Here is a 21106-nt window from a genome sequence, read left to right on the forward strand (position 1 = left end):
CCCACAGTGTTCTGTGGTCCCTCCTTGAGGGATATCGGCTGTTTTCTGGTAAATGTCCCCAAGATGCCTTCCCTTGGCCTGCTCTAAAGCTGACCAAAGACTGATCAAAATTAGATTGGTTTAGCAGAGACTGGACAAATTATATTCAGTGTGGCCATCCCCACTCAACAGAAGTTGATGGTTTAATCGTCTTTCGAAGAGACATGCTGGGAAACTTTTGTTGATCAGCAGCTGCTGATCAGTGTGTTCTGACATCAGCAGGTCCCACTATCTGAAAACAATGTCCCTGTGTGTGGGGAGTCCTCAATCCACCTCGTTTCTGCGGCTAGAGAATCCCCCCCCCCCTTTTTTTTCCCCTTCCGTTCAGCCACCAAAAAAGTACCAGTCTATGGTTGGCTTTAGTCAGACACGTGCTTTTAGTGCTTTGCCTTAGATTCCTGGCTCTTTCTCCAAGACATTTAATGCTTTGCCAGACCTTGGGGGGGGGGGGGGGTCAGGAACTCCATAGAATCATTGCTATGATCAGGGTAAGGCAGCAGTGTCTGCTGCATTCTTCTGTAGGCCCCAGTGTTGCATAGGGACATGGCCGCTGATGGGGCAGTACAACCAGCCCTGTTTTACCGGGCCCGACCAGCAGGGGAAGCCTAAGCAGCTTTGCATTTAATTTCTAGCTAAAAAAAAACGAATTGCCTAAATAACTTTATTAACCTGCTCCTGGATTTTATGTTTTGCGTCATTTTATACACAACACTGAGGCATGCTGTAAATAGGAGGGATTATACTGGAGGTTGGCTTGGTTTTCTGTATGTCCGTGTCCAAACCAGCAGTAGTGTATAACCTGACTAAATCTTAAATCCTGTGTCCATCAAAGAACTACAAGAAATAGATTTTGCAACAAGTGCAAAATCCTGTTTTATTTAAGTCTGCATCATTTCCTGTCTAACAGGAACAATAATAGTGATCATACACTGACCAGTTATTGCAGAAGCCATTAGCTCTTGCTTCTGTCAATTTGACCTATGTTTTAAAGACTAGGCCATACATTTTAAATAATATGTTGGTTTTCTACTCCCCGCTCCATCTACAGATACCTCAGGGATTGCAGATGAGACACAGGTTTTATCTCCACTTCAAGATTCTTCCTTTACCTGTGAGGAACCTCAGCCTTCCACTTCCACATCCAGCCTCTTTAACACACGCACTACCTCTGCTAAAGAGCCAGATTCTTCTTTGAAAGTTCAGTCATCCATTGATGGTGAGAGCAATCAAATCAGAAACAAATATGCTGTAAATGGTATTTTGGCATTGCACAGTTGTGTGTTTTTTTTTTTTTTTACTACTAAAGTTTCATAGCTAGATTCAGGTAGGGCGGCGCATCTTTCAGGCGGCGTATCGTATTTACGATACGCCGCCATAAGTCAGAGAGGCAAGTGCTGTATTCACAAAGCACTTGCCTCCTAAGTTACAACGGAGTAGCGTAAATGGGGCCGGCATAAGCGCTTAATTTAAATGAGGATGAGGGGGGCGTGTTTTATGTAAATGATTGGTGACCCAACGTGATTGACGTTTTTTACGAACGGCGCATGCGCCGTCCGTGTACATATCCCAGTGTGCATTGCTCCAAAGTATGCCGAAAGGACGTATTGGTTTTGACGTGAATGTAAATTGCGTCCAGCCCCATTCACGGACGACTTACGCAAACAACGTAAAAATTTCAAATTTCGACGCGGGAACCACGGCCATACTTAACATTGACTAGGCCAGCTATTTGTTCGACTAACTTTACGCCGGAAAAAGCCGTACGTAAACGACGTAAAAAAAATGCGCCGGGCGCACGTACGTTTCTGAATTGGCGTATCTAGTCATTTGCATATTCTACGCCAAACTCAACAGAAGCGCCACCTAGCGGCCAGCGTAAATATTGCACCCTAAGATACAACAGCGTAGGAGACTTACGCAGCTCGTATCTCAGCCTAATTTAAGCGTATCTGGTTTCCAGAATACGCTTAAATTTAGGACGGCGTAGATTCAGAGTTACGTCGGCGTATCTACTGATACGCCGGCGTAAAGCTATGTTAATCCAGCTATCAGACATTTTAGAACCAAGGATGATCTAAAGCCCTGGTATCCAAACTGCAAGCTGGGGACTTTGGGCCAGATTCACAAAGGAGATACGACGGAGTATCTCAGATACTCCGTTGTATTTCTGAGTATCTATGCGACTGATTCATAGAATCAGTTACGCATAGATAGCCCTAAGATCCGACAGGTGTAATTGTTTTACACTGTCGGATCTTAGGATGCAGTACCGCGGCCGCCGCTGGGGGGAGTTTGCGTCGTAAACCAGCGTCGGGTATGCAAATTAGGAGTTACGGCCATCCACGACGGATTTTCGCGTTTGCTACGTCGCCGCTAGTCTAGTTTGCCGTCGCAAAGTTATTTGTCATTTTTGGTGCCTTAACTTTACACAGCAAACGTATTGCTGTATAAAGTATGGCCCTCGTTCACGCGTCGAAATTTAAAAATCAACGTCGTTTGCGTAAGACGTCCGGGAATACAAAAGTACACTACGCTCGTCGCCGTTCGAAAAAATTACGTCACTGCGCGCAAAGCACGGCAGGAATTTCGAAACGGAGCATGCGCAGTAGGTCCGGCGCGGGAGTGCGCCTAATTTAAATGGCACACTCCCACACTGGGGAAAAAAAATAAATTACGCGGGCTTACGCCGGAGGCCGCCGGCGTAATTTTTCACGCAAGTGCTTGGTGAATCAGGCACTTGCGATGAAAAATTGCGGCGGTGTAACGTATCTACGATACGTATCTACGATACGTTACGCCGCCGCGATTCTACCTGAATCTGGCCCTTTGGCACTTATATTATAAAAATACACTTTCTATTTCTGAAAGCTTTCTTGATTTTACAGCATTTTTTTCACACCTGTCTAAAACGTTTGCACAGTACTGTATTTTTATATATATTTATTGCCTGGTCATCTACAGTACATGTATATTTTACATTGTAAACATTTTAAGATGTGCATTGTGTAGGTAATTTCATGATGTAATTTTTTTTCCCCCGTACAGACAGAGTAAATCTTCCCATTCATGTGTCAACAGTTTATTTTGTGTAAAACATGGAATGTGGTCATGGCACTGAACAGGTTGTTGCATTACCTCTGTTTTGTGAGAACTGTGATATTCCTGTGTAGAAACGACATATGCCACACACTCCCTGGGCCTCCTAGTCTAATTCTATGTGCATGTTAATTGGAGTTCACACAGACACAAGCGGGCAAAGCGAGCATTCAGATATACAGAGAGCTCACAATGCAGCAGGAATATGTTTTTTTTTTTTTTTTTATTTCCCCCCCCCCCCCCTTCTTTACCCAAGAGAATGGTCTGCCAGAAGGGGCCCATGTGACCGACTTTGCCCTTTCACTGTCCTGCTGTACCCCAAAACCACCTTGACCCATAACCCAGGAAGTTGTCCTACAGTCACTTTCCCTCCTTATACTCGAAAACCCACCATACTTTTACAGATGATTCTGTGCAACATTGAATAACCCCTTGTTACGGTTTCTTATGTGAGCTGTTGTCACAACTGTACCTATGGAGTCATTTATATGTCGTATGCATACATTTTTAAAGCGTACATTGCCATTAAGCCTATCTAATTGCATAAGACTGGCTGCTTGGCACTTTGGTCATGGGGGATAGTTTGCAGAAAGTGATCACGACTAAACAGTTGAGATTCAGACAGATACATTTTACTGATTTCTGATCAAGCAATCTGTACCTCATAAATGTGTGTTGGCTAACTTTTTAAAATTTGCAAATCGATAATTTGGTTTATTTCTTGAAATTCATTTTCTGATTTCTCCGTGAAAAATTTGGTACATTTTATATGTGAGCGATTGATGGATACCTTTTTTTACCTTGCAATACTTCACTGTCAACCTAATGCATTTAGTGTTTCTTTATAAAATTGGTGCCTTTTCCATTAATTATATGGTATATTTGCATGTGGTAATGGATACAGTTAAACCTTTGTATTTCACTTTCAAACTATGCACTCCATGGTATTGTAGACAATATCTCTGCTGTAACTGCAATGAAGAATCAACCTGAGCAGCATCCCAGTACAGGTCTTGATGATGGACCGAGCATTCAGACAGCCAGCGTTGCATCTCTCACAAGTGATGCAGAGCAAGATGGTCAGCCGCCTCCTAAAAAGAAGCTAAAATATGGTTAGTGTTCATTGTATATCTGTTTCCATCAGGAACCTTACATGGAAAATATTAAAGATGCAGGAAAAAACAAAACATAACAAATTTCCTTTTACTTGCCGTTTATGACGGTGCTTGCAAAATTTGGCTCTGAACAGTTGGGTAGGCTGGTCTTTCATAAGATGTAGAAGAGTAGTAGCTGTCCAGCCAGATGATCTATCTGGCTGGATAGTCTTTAGTACCACAAAGAAAACAAATAGTTTTGTCTCAGAAGTTTTGTCTTGGGTTTAGTTCTCTTCGCAGCATGGTCTACTGCTGTCTCCTTCTAGTATAGGCACAATTGGATTGAGCTCCACTCACACAGCCTCATCATTTGTTCACAGCGATCAGACACAGCGAAGCAGACATACTTGTAGTTCTCGTGGAATAATTCTGTGTACACACGACCGTTTTTCGGGTTCTAAAAAATTACCAATTTTTTTTCCGAACATGCTCTATTTTTTCACAACGTTTTAACGTTGTCGTTTTTAAGGTTGTAAAAAATTGTCGTGTGTGGGCTTTAACGACGTGAAAAAAACGCGCATGCTTAGAAGCAAGTTATGAGACAGGAGCGCTCGTTCTGGTAAAACTACCATTCGTAATGGAGTAAGCATATTCATCACGCTGTAACAGACAGAAAAGCGCGTCCTTTACTAACACAAAATCGGCTAAAGCAGCCCAAAGGGTGGCGCCATCCGAATGGAACTTCCCCTTTATAGTGCCGTCGTAGGTGTTGTACGTCACTGCGCTTTGCTAGAGCATTTTTTTTTCACAACCGTGTGTAGGCAAAGCCGTTTTTATTGATCGGGTTGAAAAAAAATGTAGGTTTTTCTAGATCCTTAACAACGTAATTTTTTAGAACCCGAAAAACGGTCGTGTGTACGCGGCATAAGAGTTCTCATCAGTGCCTCGTAGTCCATTGACACTTCCTGCAACTCGGCAACTGTCTGCCAGTACAGCGGTAAGGGAAGGAGAGATGTACAAAGTGTCTGCAGGAGCCTGACATTGCACCTGTGTTTATTTTTGTTTACATAAAGGTGATCTTAAAGTGGTTGTTAAGCCACTATATGCAATTTATACCATCCTCTGTGTTTAATAATCCTGTGTGCCCTCTGTCTGTGTTTTTATAAAAATAAGCCATTCTTTACCTGTTTTTCAGAGTGCCACTCGGCACTCACATGGCCCACCGCCTCTCTGCTCCCCCCCGTCTGACAGCTGAAGAGTGCGAGGCCGAGATTCCCCCGCTGGCGTTGGTTGGGAGGGGAGGAGTAGAGAGGCGGCCAGTCACGAGAGCGCGGCTCTCAACACAGGTAAAGAACAACTTATTTTTTATAAAACCGACAGAGAGCACCCAGGATTATTTAAACACAGAGGATGGTATAAAACCTTTAAATGTAACTTCATTAGCAGGAGGGGAGGGGTGGGCACTGACGCAGAGCTGACTGGAAGGGGGGGGTTAGAGAGGACACAGGAAATACGGGAGCGCTGCAGATGACGGAGGCATGAAAACTGACCATGGTGTCAGGGCTCAGCAGCCATTATAAACCATGGTCAGTTTACAGGGGGGGAGGGCAGAAACTGGCAGCATCAGTCAGATCTTTCAGGTGATCGAAGGGGCAAAATTACACAGCACAAGCACTGTGCTGTATAACATGCTTTACCCACTTGCCGACCTCCTCATGTAGATATACGTCAGCAGAATGGCACGGACAGGCGCATGTACGTACCTGTACGTCCTCTGCTTGACGTGGGTCGGGGGTCCGATCGGGACCCCCCCGCTACATGCGGCGGTCGGTAAGCCTCGGGGAGCGATCCGGGACGGCGCGGCTATTCGTTTATAGCCGCCCCGTCGCGATCGCTCCCCGGAGCTGAAGAACGGGGAGAGCCGTGTGTAAACACGGCTTCCCCGTGCTTCACTATGGCGGCGCATCGATCGAGTGATCCCTTATATAAGGGAGACTCGATCGATCACATCAGTCCTACAGCCACACCCCCCTACAGTTGTAAACACACACTAAGTGAACACTAAATGTTGCAGCGCCCCCTGTGTTTAACTCCCAAACTGCAACTGTCATTTTCACTATAAAGAATGCAATTTAAATGCATTTTTTGCTGTGAAAATGGCAATGGTCCCAAAAATGTGTCAAAATTGTCCGAAGTGTCCGCCATAATGTCGCAGTCACGAAAAAAATCGCTGATCGCCGCCATTAGTAGTAAAAAAAATAAAAATGCAATAAAACTATCCCCTATTTTGTAAACGCTATAAATTTTGCTCAAACCAACCGATAAACGATACGTATCGGCCTAAACTGAGGACATTTTTTTTTTATATATATATATGTTTTTGGGGGATATTTATTATAGCAAAAAGTTAAAAATATTGCATTTTTTTTCAAAATTGTCGCTCTATTTTTGTTTATAGCGCAAAAAATAAAAACCGCAGAGGTGATCAAATACCACCAAAAGAAAGCTCTATTTGTGGGGGAAAAAAGGACGCCAATTTTGTTTGGGAGCCACGTCGCACGACCGCGCAATTGTCTGTTAAAGCGACGCAGTCCCGAACTGTAAAAACCCCTGGGTCTTTAGGCAGCATATTGGTCTGGGGCTTAAGTGGTTAAAGGAACAGGATCCCCCTTTTATTTTTTTATTTCTTGTTGGGATAACAAGAGTTTTAACCTTCAAGGTGTAACTGGGCTCACATTTACCCAGTTATTTGCATGGGAAATAAAAAATAGCATTTTTTTGTTAGTACTCAGCTCACTTTATTTAGGAAGCTCATTGTACATTGTGAGTGGACAGCCTATTATACTTGATGAATAAACCCCAGTCAATATACATCCTGAGATACCCCAGTATCCAAACTTTCAAAAATCCAGGCGTTATGGTAGGAAAGGGTTGTCAGCAGGGAGGTGCAGTATTTGAACTGCTACTGGCACTTATGGTAGGATTATTTGTGGCTGTCCAAGGGTCAGTTGCTACTAGATATTGACAGAAAAGTTTACCCAGAACATCCAATAATTTATGATGCTTATGATTGCTAGCATGCTTTGTATGTTTTCATATTTTTTGTTCAGCTGTGAATTTTTTGTTAAATGTAATATCCTGCTTAAACTGACACTATACATTTTTGATGTAATTGCGCTGAAGATTTGCTGCTGAATTCTTGAACTGCTTCTTAATGTATTTCATCTGAAAGGAGAAATGTTTAGTTCTGTTCATAAAATATATAACTTCTTTAGATATTTTTGTAATGTTATGCTGCTGAAAACCGCCTAGCCATGGTAAACTGCTGCCTGCCATACATTTCTGAAAAATGTAATTTGTCTTCATTGCCATATTTAGTGTTCCATTTGCTTTTTCAGAATAGCCTTCACTATGCCTTCTACAATTCGTTTACTGCGTCTCTCAGAAATCTTACATAGCTTGATGTCCACTTATGGCCAGCGAGGTGTGAGAAGTGCACCCTTATCTTAGGTTTACTATACTGGGAGTTCAACCTCCAGTAAAGTACTTGCATGTATAAGGGAGTGGCAGTGGTGCAGCTTTTACAATCCCAAAAAAGTTTGAATGCTGTGTAAAATCTAAAAAAAAAGAAATCATTTGGAGAATTCATAAACCCTTATTTTATTCACCATAGAAAACATAACAAATGTTTAAAATGAGAAAATGTACAATTTTGGAAAAAAAATTAAGGTCATTTTGAAATTGATAGCAGCAACACATCTTGGAATAGGGCAACAAAAAGCTGGCAAATTGGTCCTAACAAGGAAGAGCTGGAAGAACATTTTGCAACAAATTTAGGCTAATTGGCAACAGGTCAGTAACATGATTGGGTATAAAAATTTACATTTTAAAGTTTAAGAAGGTCACCTATCTGTTGAACAATTTAGGAATAATGTTCCTCAATGTAAAGTTGCAAAGACTTTAAGTATATCATATACAGTACATAATATCAAAAGATTTTGAGAATCTGGGGAAATCTCTGTGTGTATGGGACAAGGCGGAAATGCAATCTGTGTTGCCTGTGATCTTCAGGCCCTCAGACGGCACTGCATTAAAATGGGCATGATTCTGTGATGGACATCACTACATCAGGCTCAGGAATACTTCTAAAAATCCCTGTCTGTGAACACAGTTCAGCATGCCTTTCAAAAATGCAAGTTTTATATCTTTATTCTGAAAAGAAACCATACAGTATCTGAACATGATTCAGAAACACCTTCATCTTCTTTGGGCCAAAACTCATTTAACCACTTAAGACCCGGACCAAAATGCAGCTAAAGGACCTTGCCCCTTTTTGCGATTCGGCACTGCGTCACTTTAACTGACAATTGCGCAGTCGTGCGACATGGCTCCCAAACAAAATTGGCGTCCTTTTTTTCCCAGAAATAGAGCTTTCTTTTGGTGGTATTTGATCACCTCTGTGGTTTTTTATTTTTTGCGATATAAACAAAAATAGAGCGACAATTTTGAAAAAAATGCAATATTTTTTACTTTTTGCTATAATAAATATCTCCCAAATATATATATATTAAAAAAAAAATTCCTCAGTTTAGGCCGATACGTATTCTTCTACCTATTTTTGGTAACAAAATCACAATAAGCATTTATCGGTTGGTTTGCTCAAAATTTATAGCGTTTACAAAATAGGGGATATTTTTATTAATTATTATTTTTTTTTACTACTAATGGCGGCGATCAGCATTTTTTTTCGTGACTGCGACATTATGGCGGACACTTCAGACAATTGTGACACATTTTTGGGACCATTGTAATTTTCACAGTAAAAAATGCATTTAAAATGCATTGTTTGTTGTGAAAATGACAATTGCAGTTTGGGAGTTAACCACTAGGGAGCGCTGATGGGTTTATGTGTTCCCTGAAGTGTGTTTACAACTGTAGGGGGGTGTGGCTGTAGGTGTGACGTCATTGATTGTGTCCCCCTATAAAAGGGATGACACGATCGATACTGCCGCCACAGTGAAGAACGGGCCATTCTGCCGACGTATATGTGCAGGCGGCGGTCCTTAAGTGGTTAAAGCCGTCTGCTGTCAGACGAATCAAAATTTGACATTCTTTTTTTGGCAATCATGGGGGCTGCTTTTCTGGAATAAAGAGGAGAGGGGCCTGCTGGCTTGTTATCAGTGCTCCGTTCAAAAGCCTGCATCTCTGGGGATGAGGATGCATTAGTGCATATGGAATGGGCAGCTTGCACACCTGGAGAGGTACTATTAGTGCTAATGAGAGGTTTTAGAGCAGCATAGGCTCCTATCCGGACAACGTTTTTTCAGGGAAGGCCATGCATATTTCAGCAGTACAATGCTAAACCGCATACTCCATCTAGGAAAACAGCATAGCTTCATAGGAGAAGAGTCTGGTTGCTTTTACCAATTGAAAATATTTGGCGCATCTTGAAAATAAAAATCTGACAAAGATGACCTAGGATTGAGCAGTTTGAATCCTATATTAGACAGGAATTGGGCACAATTCCTCTACCAAAACTCTAGCAACTGGTCTCGGTATCCAGACATTTACTGAGTGTTAACAAGAAGAGAGGATGCTACACCGTGGTAAAACATGGCCCTGTCCCACATTTTTTGGAGGTTTATTGCTGACTTCAATTTCAAAATTACTTTTTCTTTTTTTCTCAGTTCAAACATTTGATATGTTTTCTATTGTGAATAAAATATGGGTTTATGAGATTTGCAAATCTATTGCATTCTGTTTTTATGTAGATTTTACACAGCATCCCATCTTTTTTGGGTATGGGGTTGTATTGCACCTCGGAGACTGCCCACGTAAATATAGTAAAGCAAGGTCCTCCAAGATAAGGTCATTTTGAAAGAGCAAGCAAATGCAGTCCCTACAAACAAAGGAAAAATCAGTCAAAACAATTACAAAAACACTTGAAATATATAGTGGATCTGAACACAAGTTGTCCCCTCTTTTCTCCAAAACTGAAATTTGCACTTTGTGGGGAGTGAATAATTGTATATAAGTTTTAAAAAAATATATTTTTTCTTAAGAAGTTGACTGTCCAAGTAGTCATGCCCCTCCACCTTCCAGTAATGTAAAGGGCACGTCAGAGGATGCTAAACCATCTAGCGTGAAACCAGACAAGATGGAAGAGACGCTAACGTGCATAATTTGTCAAGAGCTGCTTCATGACTGTGTCAGGTAATGACAGATAAGGAAATATATGTATACTTTGTATATTATTAGACCGAAACAATTTTAAAGCCAGTACTATATCTTTTTGCTTTTCTGCTAATGGCTGCATAGAAGAAAAGTACAGCATTTTTATTTATTTTTTTGTCAATGGACAAGGACTAGTACAGGAAGCAGTCACCAAGGTCGAAAGCTGTGGAGTTGAGAGATTGTTTGTTTATTAATTTCATTGATTCATCTTATTTAGTTGATCAAACAGATTTTAAATAATAAAAAAAAAAATGTATACCATGATTCACTAATACCTAGCCAAGACTAGTTCATGTAAAACAGTTTTTAAGCAATAAAAATGATAAAATGGGTATGGGACCGATTCGTATATTCAGAGGAAGGGAAGAGAAGGATGGAAGATAGAACGGGGGGGGGGGGAGGCCCGCCTGCATAGGGAATACAGAACGCCTACATCTCGCTGGAAAGGGGACGGAGGGAGGGGCGTTTTTTTTTTTTTTGGTTTAGTAGGTTTTGGGATATTTAGTAAAAAAATAATTAAAGGGAGGATTAGAAATTTAGGTAAGGAGTGAGAACCTAGCAATAAACAATGTGGTATTTGGATTTTATCTCCGGTATATTATAAGAGTATGAATTATGAATTGCAAAGTGTAATGGGGTGATACTGCGCTGGTCAGTAATGTTGTGGAATTAATTAATTTAGATAGTGAAACAATACCACAAATAATATTGAAATCAATAACATGTGAATGCTGCTGCAGCCAAAAATGTTAGATAGAACATCAAAAGCTTAATTCCATTTATATGAATTATGAATGCCTAGGTAAAATGCAATGAAGTATAAAAAAATTATAAAAAAATTATGTATTTGTAATAGTTGGAATGTGATGTAATCATGTATTCTCTACCACCCTTTACGTAAATAAAGAATTTGAAAAACAATGATAACATTGCCATTGCCAAATAGTGACTTGAGCAGGACATAAAACCAGGAGACGCATCTTTTTTAAAGGGAAACCCTACTAGGTAACAGGAAAGATGGAAGCAGTGATGGAAACACTAAAGAGGACTGGATGAAATGGTGGGAAAAGGCACTACAACTAGTCCAAGGATGTCAGCTGTAGAGGGGGGCCAACATGGTACCCTCAAAAAACTCCACTTACATCTTTCAGGGCCAGTCCCATGATTTGAGTCAGACTGCACATTGTCGGCTTAAGCTTATTTGTGTGCAAAAAAAGAAGGGGGGTTACCCCCACAAGCAGACCCTTTTGGGTCTGGTATGGATTTTAAGGAAGACTCAATGCTAAAATATCTGAATTGAGCCCTGTTTTTCTAAATGTCCTGGAACATTTTCTAAATACTTTTTGATCCTGTCCGTAGTAGCACTTTCTTTGATAGTGTGATTAGCACTTTTCCTTCTGCAGTAAAATCACTGCAGCATCATCGCTCTTACTGCTATTGTGGTTGCTTAGGTGTTAGAACCACAATAGTCTATTCAGTGAAGAGCTATGCCTAGCTCTGTCCACAGCCTTCAGGTTGACAGCACATTGCTTTATCTGCAGACTATTAGGGGAATGATGCAAGTGTCCTTCTCAGTCCTTCCCACATTCTATATAACAGTCTAGCAGGGCATATGAGAATTCTAGCTTCTGAGCTGCATTTATCATTACAAAAGAGGTAAAGTACATTTCTTTTAATTTAACACACAAAAATGCCTGTTTGTCACGCTATAAGGGGAAAAAATGGAGCCTTATATATGGAACCTAATTGTGTCTGAATCGTTGTTTCTGTTCTGTTAGTTTGCAGCCTTGTATGCACACATTCTGTGCTGCTTGCTATTCTGGCTGGATGGAGCGCTCTTCCCTCTGCCCTACCTGCCGATGTCCTGTGGAACGTATCTGTAAAAACCACATACTTAACAATCTAGTGGAGGCCTACCTACTCCAGCATCCAGGTAAGTTTTAAGAACACGTGGTTTACCAAACCAGTGCTTGTATTTCATTAAGATAGGGGATGGAATTTCTAGCTGAAATAGAAGACATACAAATGCATAGAATGAGTTCCTGTTAACACATGTGTATTGTTGGAGCAGGTAAGAGCCTATTCATGTTTGTGCATTTCAAGTTGTAATCACATTCTTGTGTATAGGTAGTTTCCAGCTACTTGGAGCAGTTTACGGTCTTAAAAGGATTGTAAAGGTTTAAATGTTTGTTATTTAAAAAAAAAATATATAAAAACATACCAAACATTCGTTTTGCCCAGAGTGGCCCTGATCCTCGTCTTCTGGGGTCCCTCGGCGGCTGTCTCCGCTCCTCCCTGCAACAGCTAACCACCCTCTGGGAAGCGCTCTCCCAATGGAGTTAGCTTGCAGGCGCACTCCCGTATGATACAGTCGGCGGCCATAGCCGCTGAGTGTATCACTCGGCCCCGCCCCCTGGTGCGCCGCATCATTGATTTGATTGACAGCAGCGGAAGCCAATGGCTGCGCTGCTATCAATCATCCAATGAAGTGCCCACAAGAGCTTGGTTAAAGCAATGCAGGATCGCGCCCACGGAGATTCAGGGTTTAGGTAAGTAAAACGGGGGGCCGGGGAGTGCAAGGTTGTTTTTACGACTTAATGCATTGGATGCATTAAAGTGAAAAAACACAAAGCTTTACAACCCCTTTAAGCCCCTTTTTTGTGTTGTGTTTTTTTTTTTATGTTTGTTTTTTCATGTTTTGTAAACCCATATTAAGTGCTTGAAAACAATCAAAACTTTATTTCTGCTTGCGTCTGTTGGGGGACACGTTCTACTGATGGGTATAGCTGCTGCCTCCAGGTGGGTTAGAAACTAGGTAAAGCAGAAGGCTCAACCCATCTACATACCTGCATAATACTGTATAAAAGCTCAATTTACCTTTTGAAGTACTGAGGAGTAGGATGTCTCGGTGCCGCCATTTTGTGTCCTCCAAATGGCATGTGCTCATGCTGTGGGTGTTGGTGGTCTCTGTCCCATGATTTAGACCATCTGTGTACCTAAACTTGGTGTTTTTTGGGGCATGGCTGTACAAGCCACCCCCTAACTGGACCCTTTAATCATTGACATCGAGGTCCTACCAAAGTTTGCACTATGGTGGCGATTTTGTCTCTCTATTTCTACCTATCTATCATATATTTAGATTTTTTTGATCAAGTGTGATACTGGATATCTAGCATATACCTACATAATATATTTGATTTTTGTTGTAAACTCTATTATTACTGCAAGGCGGATCCTGAAGAACCCCTCATTTGTAGAGTCTTTTTTTGATACAAAAAAAGGTTTTTATCGAACATAAGATATATCACAACAGTTTCCATTGTACAAAAACTTGCAGAGATTTCACTCCGCAGACAAACACCAGATAAATGCCCAGGTGTAGCACTACAACATTGCACTTCAAAGCTCAGCACACCTGAATAGGTTAGTTTTATGGACATTGTAGAATTTCGGACAACAATGGCTTCCTGGGGCTCAAACCGGGAGTATCCAGCCATTGAGACCAAATTCGTTCAAACCTGCCCGGGCTTCCCCTGTGCTGGTATATATACTTTTCCATAATAAGAGTATTCCCCATGTGGGCTATCCATGAGGCGGTGGTAGGTGTTTAAGGTTGATTTCCTCCCATCAATAAAAGCTTTCTGGCCTGAAATAATGCTCTAGAGACTGCGATCCTGGTTTATTCCTCAGGAATCGCATCCTCCAGGACCCCCAGCAAACAGCACAGAGGGTCTACGGGGATTGTTGTTTGAAACACTCCGTTAAGTGTACCCACCACCTCATTCCAATATCTGTGAAGCTTTGGACACCTCCACAGGAGATGAATGTGAGGTCTCTGCTGTGCCGTCGACAGCGGCTGCACAAAGGGTCCGGAAACCTACCCATCTTATGGAGTTTTGTTGGGGTGTAATTGACTCTCAACAAGATATACAGTTGGGACGCTTTCTTCTCTACATTTAGGGTGCATAAGGTTACGGATTGCATGGCTTCCTCCCACTGATCACCCGTAAGTTGGCCAAGGTCCCTCTCCCACAAGGAAATGCTCGCAGGTGTTTCACCAGCAGCATTTGGTAGCATTGGGAGATGAATCCCTTAATTTCAGTGTTGGTGAGCAACACATGAAACATGGGGGTGGGTGACTGAACCCATTCAACCGCATGCTGAAGGTAGTAGTAATGCATGGTAGCAGGGATGTCAAACTTGGCTCGCAATTCAGGGAAGGTCAGCAGCCTACCATTTGCAAATATGTGGGACAGCAGAGGTACACCATGGGCAAGCCATCTGGGCCCCTGTTGCAACTTGACCAGCTCCACATACGACCGATTGTCCCAGATCGGGCTATATTCTGTGAAACCCTGCACCCCCTGTAGCTGTCTGACTATTTGCAGAGTCTTTTCTTTTGTTTTTCATAATTTTGTAAAAAAATTATATTCTGTGATTATTATTTATTTATTTATTTATTTTTAACCATATTGGTCTACTGTTTCTGGGCACTTTAAAATTCCTGTCTCCCCTTCAGGAGAGACATGGGGAAACATTTTCTTTACGAAGTAGGATCAGGGGTGGATCCAGAGTCTTTTCTCGGGAGGGGCACTACCAGAAAATATTTTTTTGGAGGGCAATTTATCAGGGAAATGACTGGTGTTAGCGCTTAAATCATCACGGCACCATGGTTGTTATGGTGTCAGGATGATTGAAGCGCATTATTTATATTATATTACTGTAATTTAAAATTAAATGGTTCAACTCGCCATAATGCAGAATCAGTGGGAGCCCTGAGTGTGTCACTTGCCACCAGATGCAGCTTGTCACTTGCCACCAGATGCAGCTTGTCACTTGCCACCAGATGCAGCTTGTCACTTGCCACCAGATGCAGCTTGTCACTTGCCACCAGATGCAGCTTGTCACTTGCCACACGTTGCGGATTGTCACTTGCCACACGTTGCGGATTGTCACTTGCTAAGGTGGTGTTTTGCTTGTCAGAGTCAGGCAGCAGAGAGATGATGTAATCTCTCTGCTGCCTGCACAGTGAGGGCGGAAGTTACTGCAGGGATGCGGGCGCGGGGCGATGAGAGATGTCATCTCTCTGCTCCCCCAGCCTCCGGCTTGTTGATTGGCCAGCCGCCCGCTCGCCCACAAAGCTAACCACCCACTCTCATTTGCGGCTGAGCTGCCCGCCCACACACCGAGACAGCCCTAGCTCTGCTAGTTTAAGAATTTTCAGATTGACAGACTTTTCCCTGAAGGGATGCCACTTTACGATCCTAGGCTTTTTGTAACCAGGCATCTATTTCTTAGGTATGCAAGGCAACTACTTGACCTTCCCCCTCATATTCAAGTTCCGGTTTTACCATGTGACTCTTAAGGCACTGGCAAATACCATCTGATGCAAGGTGCTCCAAGCAGTGTTGAGAACTGTGGTCCTTAAGGCTGCCTTTAGTTTTTCCGCTTTCTTATTTTTTGAGAGACTGCTTTTAAATGTACCATTAACAGAAAATTGACTGGCTGTGTACCCCAACAAATACAATTCATTGTACTCAATGTAAAATCATTTAAACCAGACGTTCATTAGGGGTGACGGGCAGGTTTTCTTCCATTACTACTAACTACTTTTACACTGAGGGAAATAGTTGCAGGGGATGTGCCCTTTCCTTTGCCTAGTGTTCAACCATTCAGAGATGGCAGCTATAGTTATTAGTCGACGATTATTTGACTGTGTACCCCAATGAAACGCTGTGTCCCACAATTTTTAAAAATGGTTGCCATGGCATATAGGACCCATTCTTTGTGGTAAAAGGGAAAACTAATAGGGGCCCAATCGCACATATGCACATACATTACCATACGTGCTACAACACACATGCAAAGATGTAAATGTATGCAAGTTTGCATTCAAATGCATGAATATAACTGTGCCGTTATATTTGTTCCATAGCACTGAATGGAGCTGCACAAAGAAATAGAAGAGCTCAAGACAGTGCCATTGACTATCAATATAAATGTATTCATTCATTCATTCATTCATTATATCTTGAAATTTTCTTGGCACTGTAATCATTTTTTGTTTTGTATTTTTGCTGCAAAATACAGAAAAGTGCCGCAGTGAGGAAGACAGACGCAGCATGGATGCTCGCAATAAGATCACTCAAGATATGCTACAGCCTAAAGTACGACGATCATTCTCTGATGAAGAGGGAAGTTCAGAAGACCTACTTGAACTATCAGATGTCGATAGTGAATCCTCAGACATCAGGTTTGTAACAGAAAATATCCCTAAAATTAGACATTATGCTGCATATAATGTTAAAAGTGCAAAATTGTGATGAAAATAAAAAAACAGCCCAATAGAAAAAAGAAATTAAAAATAGATGGAGATATCTCGATCTCTAGCTCTATCTCTCCCCTCTGTTACATAGTTAGCGAGGTTGGAAAAAGACACAAGTCCATCCAGTTCAACATGTGTGTGTGTGTGTGTGTGTGTGCTTATATGGTAATAGTACATTGTATACCCCTGTATGTTGTGGTTGTTTAGGTGCCCATTTAATCGTTGTTTTTTTTTATTTTTAATTATCGGTGCTCCCAGCTAAAATCACTGTTTGTGGAAGAGACTTACCGCTCTTACAGTAAAGAACCCTCTATGTCGTTTAACCACTTTATAACCGACCCATAGCCGAAAGACGGCTACAGGGAGGTTTCTTAACTCTGGGAGGACGTCCTCCCAGAATCTCGCACCCTGGGGCATGCGCACGCGGGAGTGTCCGTGACCGCTGGGTTTAGAGGACCCGGCGCATCATGGATGATGGTAAATGGCCGCTGATGGTGGCCGTTTACAACATGATCGCTCCGTCAAATCACTTGTCAAACTAAAATTAACAATAACATTTTTTTTTTTTTAAAAGCACCTCTTTCGTGTGCTCGCATACAGAAGCGAACGCATATGTAAGTCCCGCCCACATATGAAAAACGTGTTTAAAACCACACATGTGAGGTATCGCTGTGAACGTTGGAGCAAGAGCAATAATTTTGGCCCCAGACCCTCCTCTGTAACTCAAAACATGTAACCAGTAAAAATATTTAAAGCCTCGTCTATGGGGATTTTTAAGTAGCGAAGTTTGGCGCCATTCCACGAGCAATTTTGAAGGGTGACATGTTGGGTATCCATTTACTAATCTTTCACATTATGCAAAAACATTGGCCTAACTTAAAAAAACAACGGTGATTAAATACCACCAAAAGAAAGCTCTATTTGTGTGGGAAAAAAAGGACAAAAATTTCATATGGGTACAGTGTTGTATTACTGAGTAATTGTCAATCAAAATGTGAGAGCACCGAAAGCTGAAAATTGGTCTGGTTATTAAGGGGGTTTAAGTGCCCAGTGGTCAAGTGGTTAAGGTTAAACTGCTTCTCTTCTAATTTAAAAAAATGACTGCATGTCTTTTTTTTTTTTCATTTGTGGAAAAGTTTTTTCCCTATGCTAGGGTCACCAGTACGGTATTTTTACATTGAAATCATATCCCCTCTCAAGCATCTCTTCTCCAGAGAGAATAGGTTCAATTGCTTTTGTAGTCTTTCCCCATAGATGAGATCCTCCAGTCCCTTTTATTAGCTTTGTTGCCCTTCTCTGAACTCTCTCCAGTTCCAGCACATCCCTCCTGAGGACTGGCGCCTAGAACTGGATGGCATACTCCAGGTGAGGCCAGACCAGAGTCTTGTAGAGTGGGAGAATTATATTTTTATCTCTGGAGTTGAACCCATTTTTAATGCATGCCAATATTCTGTTGGCTTTGCTTGGCATTGCATACCATTGCTGAGTCTGTCATCTACTAGGACTCCCAGGTCCTTTTCCATCCTAGATTTCCCCAGAGGTTCTCCCCCTAGCGAGTAAATTGCATTCATATTTTTTGCATTCAAATGCAGTACTTTGCATTTTCAACACTAAACCTCATTTTCCATGTAGTTGTCTACCCCATTTATTTGTTTAGGTCTTCTTGCAAGGTTTCCACATCCTGCGTAGAAGTTATTGCCCTGCTTTAGCATTGCATTGTCCCAGAATACTGAGATTGAGCCGTTTATACCATCCTATGGATCGTTTATGAATAAATTAAATAGGATAGGTCCCAAGACAGAACCCTGGGGGACCCCACTTTCCACACCAGACGATTTTGAGTACTCCCCATTTATCACTTATCATTTTTGGCCATGCCCTTGTAGCCAGTTTTCAATCCATGTACTTGCCCTATGGTCCATGACGATAGACCTTAGTTTGTATATTAAACATTTATGGAGAACTGTATCAAATGCCTTTGCAAAATCAAGATACAGCACATCTACAGGCTTTCCTTTATCTAGATGACGGCTCACTTCTTCATAGAAGGTTAATAGATTGGTCTGGCAAGAACGATTCTTCATGAATCCATGTTGATTACTGCTAATGATACAGTTTTCATTACTGAAATCTTGCATATAGTCCCTTATTCCCTCCTGAGAGCTTGTAGACTATTGATGTTGGGCTAACTGGCCTGTGGTTCCAAGAGCTATATCTCGGCCCTTTTTTAAATATTGGTGCTACATTGGCTTTTCTACTGACTGGAATGGTACCAGCCGATTGGAAACTGTCAATAAAAATTAGGGACAATGGTCTGGCTATCGCTTGACTGAGTTCCTGAAGGACCCTCAGGTGCAAGCCATCTGGTCGAAAGGGAATTACCGCTCCAGATGGAAATGCTTGGTTAATTAATCGCCTCCTAGAGACCACGGGTGCTGGAAGTGCATATAGCAGAAAACAAAAAATAAACTATTTGGACAGCCGCACTCCTGGAAAAGATTCCTGAATTGTCCTTTAATGGTAAAATGGAATACACTACAATCCACCGCAAAGGTGAAAACGGGATACACAGCTGACGTTTCGCACTGATACGCAGCTATGAGTAAGCACTGAGTATCATTGCGATACGTCGGCTGTGTATCCTGTTTCACCTTTGCTGTGGAATGTAGTGTATTCCATTTTACCATTAAAGGACAATTCAGGAATCTTTTCCAAATATTTTCTTTTTTGGTTTCTGCTAGCCATCTGGTCCCGGTGACTTAACGTTAAGTTTTTCATGTATATTTCTAATTCTTTCCTCTGTTACGTCTTATGAAGGTTAACATTACTGTCTTGGTTACTGTATCCCCCCGTTTCCCTGTTGAGGCTAATAATATATTCAAAATCTTCACCATCTCTCCGTCTTTTGTAACCAGATTCCCTTCATAACCCTTTATGGGGCGAATGTGTTCTGACCTTGCTTTCTATACTTAAAGATTTTTTTTTTTTGTTATTATTATTTTTACACTCCTCTGCTATCTGCATTTCATGTTCTATCTTAGCCGCCCTAATTGCATCCTTACATTTTCTATTGCATTCTTTATAAAGTTGGAATGCTGACGATGACCCCTTTCTTTTGCTTTTATGTACATTAGCATACACATGAGTTGTGACTCTGCTTCCACAACCTGATAGGACTGGTTAACTATAAATCAAAGACAGACCCAGCTCACAGCATTCTTTTTTTTTTTTCTCACCTGATCGGGACTGGAATTGTGAGGTATACCTTACCCTTTGTCGCCCCAGCCAGGTTCAGCCTCTCCTGGGTGGAAGTCGTTTCCCCCGTTGGGTCCCTCACTGTAACAGCTAAGGTGTGGACAATATCCTCAAGGGAGCTGATACGTTCTTCAGCCTCCCCAACTCTGTCCCTTAAATTTTGCACATCATGCTTCAGGAGAGAAGTCCATACGGACTGATGCAATCTGTGCAGTGTGCGAGGCCTTGCAGTCCTGTATAGCATGCAGAGTGGGCTCGGCAGGAGGGGAATCGGGGCCTGAGCCATCCTCACTGTCTATGGTGGAGTCCTGAGACTGCAGGGGGTCTGGCTGTGCACCGTGGGGAGCAGGGGCAGATTCACTCACTAGAGCCTGTGATTTCTTGTGAGGAGTGGAGATGGATGGCTGCAGCAGCATGCCATGCTGCTCTGCCTGTGTCCTGGAGCCATCTTGCCATCTGAATCTGGCCAGCTTTTCCACTGCGGATACTGGCGCGGGTGGCCGTATTTCACCATGGATGCCAGCCTGGAACGTTCCTACTACTGTGGGAAGTATTTAGAAGTTGGTCTGGTGCAAATCGGATATAGGATGCCTGCAGGATGCCACTCGGAAGACAGAGCTGAAGTCTCGCACGTCTGCTCTCTCTGCCATCTGGACACACCCCCCAGGAGCACGATTTCTACTGTGCTTAGACAGCAGTGGAAGAGTGGAATTCTTAGGCTGTCAGTTGAGCTTGACATGGATAAAATGTTGATCCCATCTACACACTCAAAATCTATGTGAATCCACTCACCTCCAGTGTTGTTCATCTTCATTTTAAAAAGTAACTAGTTACAATTACAAGTTACTTGACCGAAAAAGTAAGTGAATTAGCGACTCTTTTTAGGCAAAGTAACTAGTTACTCGGAAAAGTAACTGAGAATGTTATTTTTGATTTTCTACAATACAAGTACGTTCTATAACATCTTTAATATCAAAGATGTTTATATTAACTTATTGAAGAATAAAAACATTATATACAGTAGTTTAGAACATTTCGTACTGTGTACAATTATTAATATCAT

General features: G+C 41.9%; 1 protein-coding gene across 4 annotated transcripts in view; it reads left to right on the forward strand.

Moving 5' to 3' along the window:
* Positions 1–21106, forward strand: part of CHFR (checkpoint with forkhead and ring finger domains) — a 57974-nt gene that overhangs the window by 20376 nt on the left and 16492 nt on the right. For 2 of the 4 annotated variants that reach the window (XM_040347779.1, XM_040347783.1), the window contains exons 6-10: positions 1088–1255; positions 4089–4247; positions 10292–10442; positions 12242–12396; positions 16554–16716. In XM_040347779.1, coding sequence (XP_040203713.1) covers positions 1088–1255; positions 4089–4247; positions 10292–10442; positions 12242–12396; positions 16554–16716 — 796 coding nt within the window. The remainder of the gene's footprint in view (positions 1–1087; positions 1256–4088; positions 4248–10291; positions 10443–12241; positions 12397–16553; positions 16717–21106) is intronic. The other 2 variants (XM_040347784.1, XM_040347786.1) reach the window with 2 other exon arrangements.

Source organism: Rana temporaria, chromosome 1 (assembly GCF_905171775.1).
Source record: "Rana temporaria chromosome 1, aRanTem1.1, whole genome shotgun sequence".
NCBI lineage: Eukaryota > Metazoa > Chordata > Amphibia > Anura > Ranidae > Rana > Rana temporaria.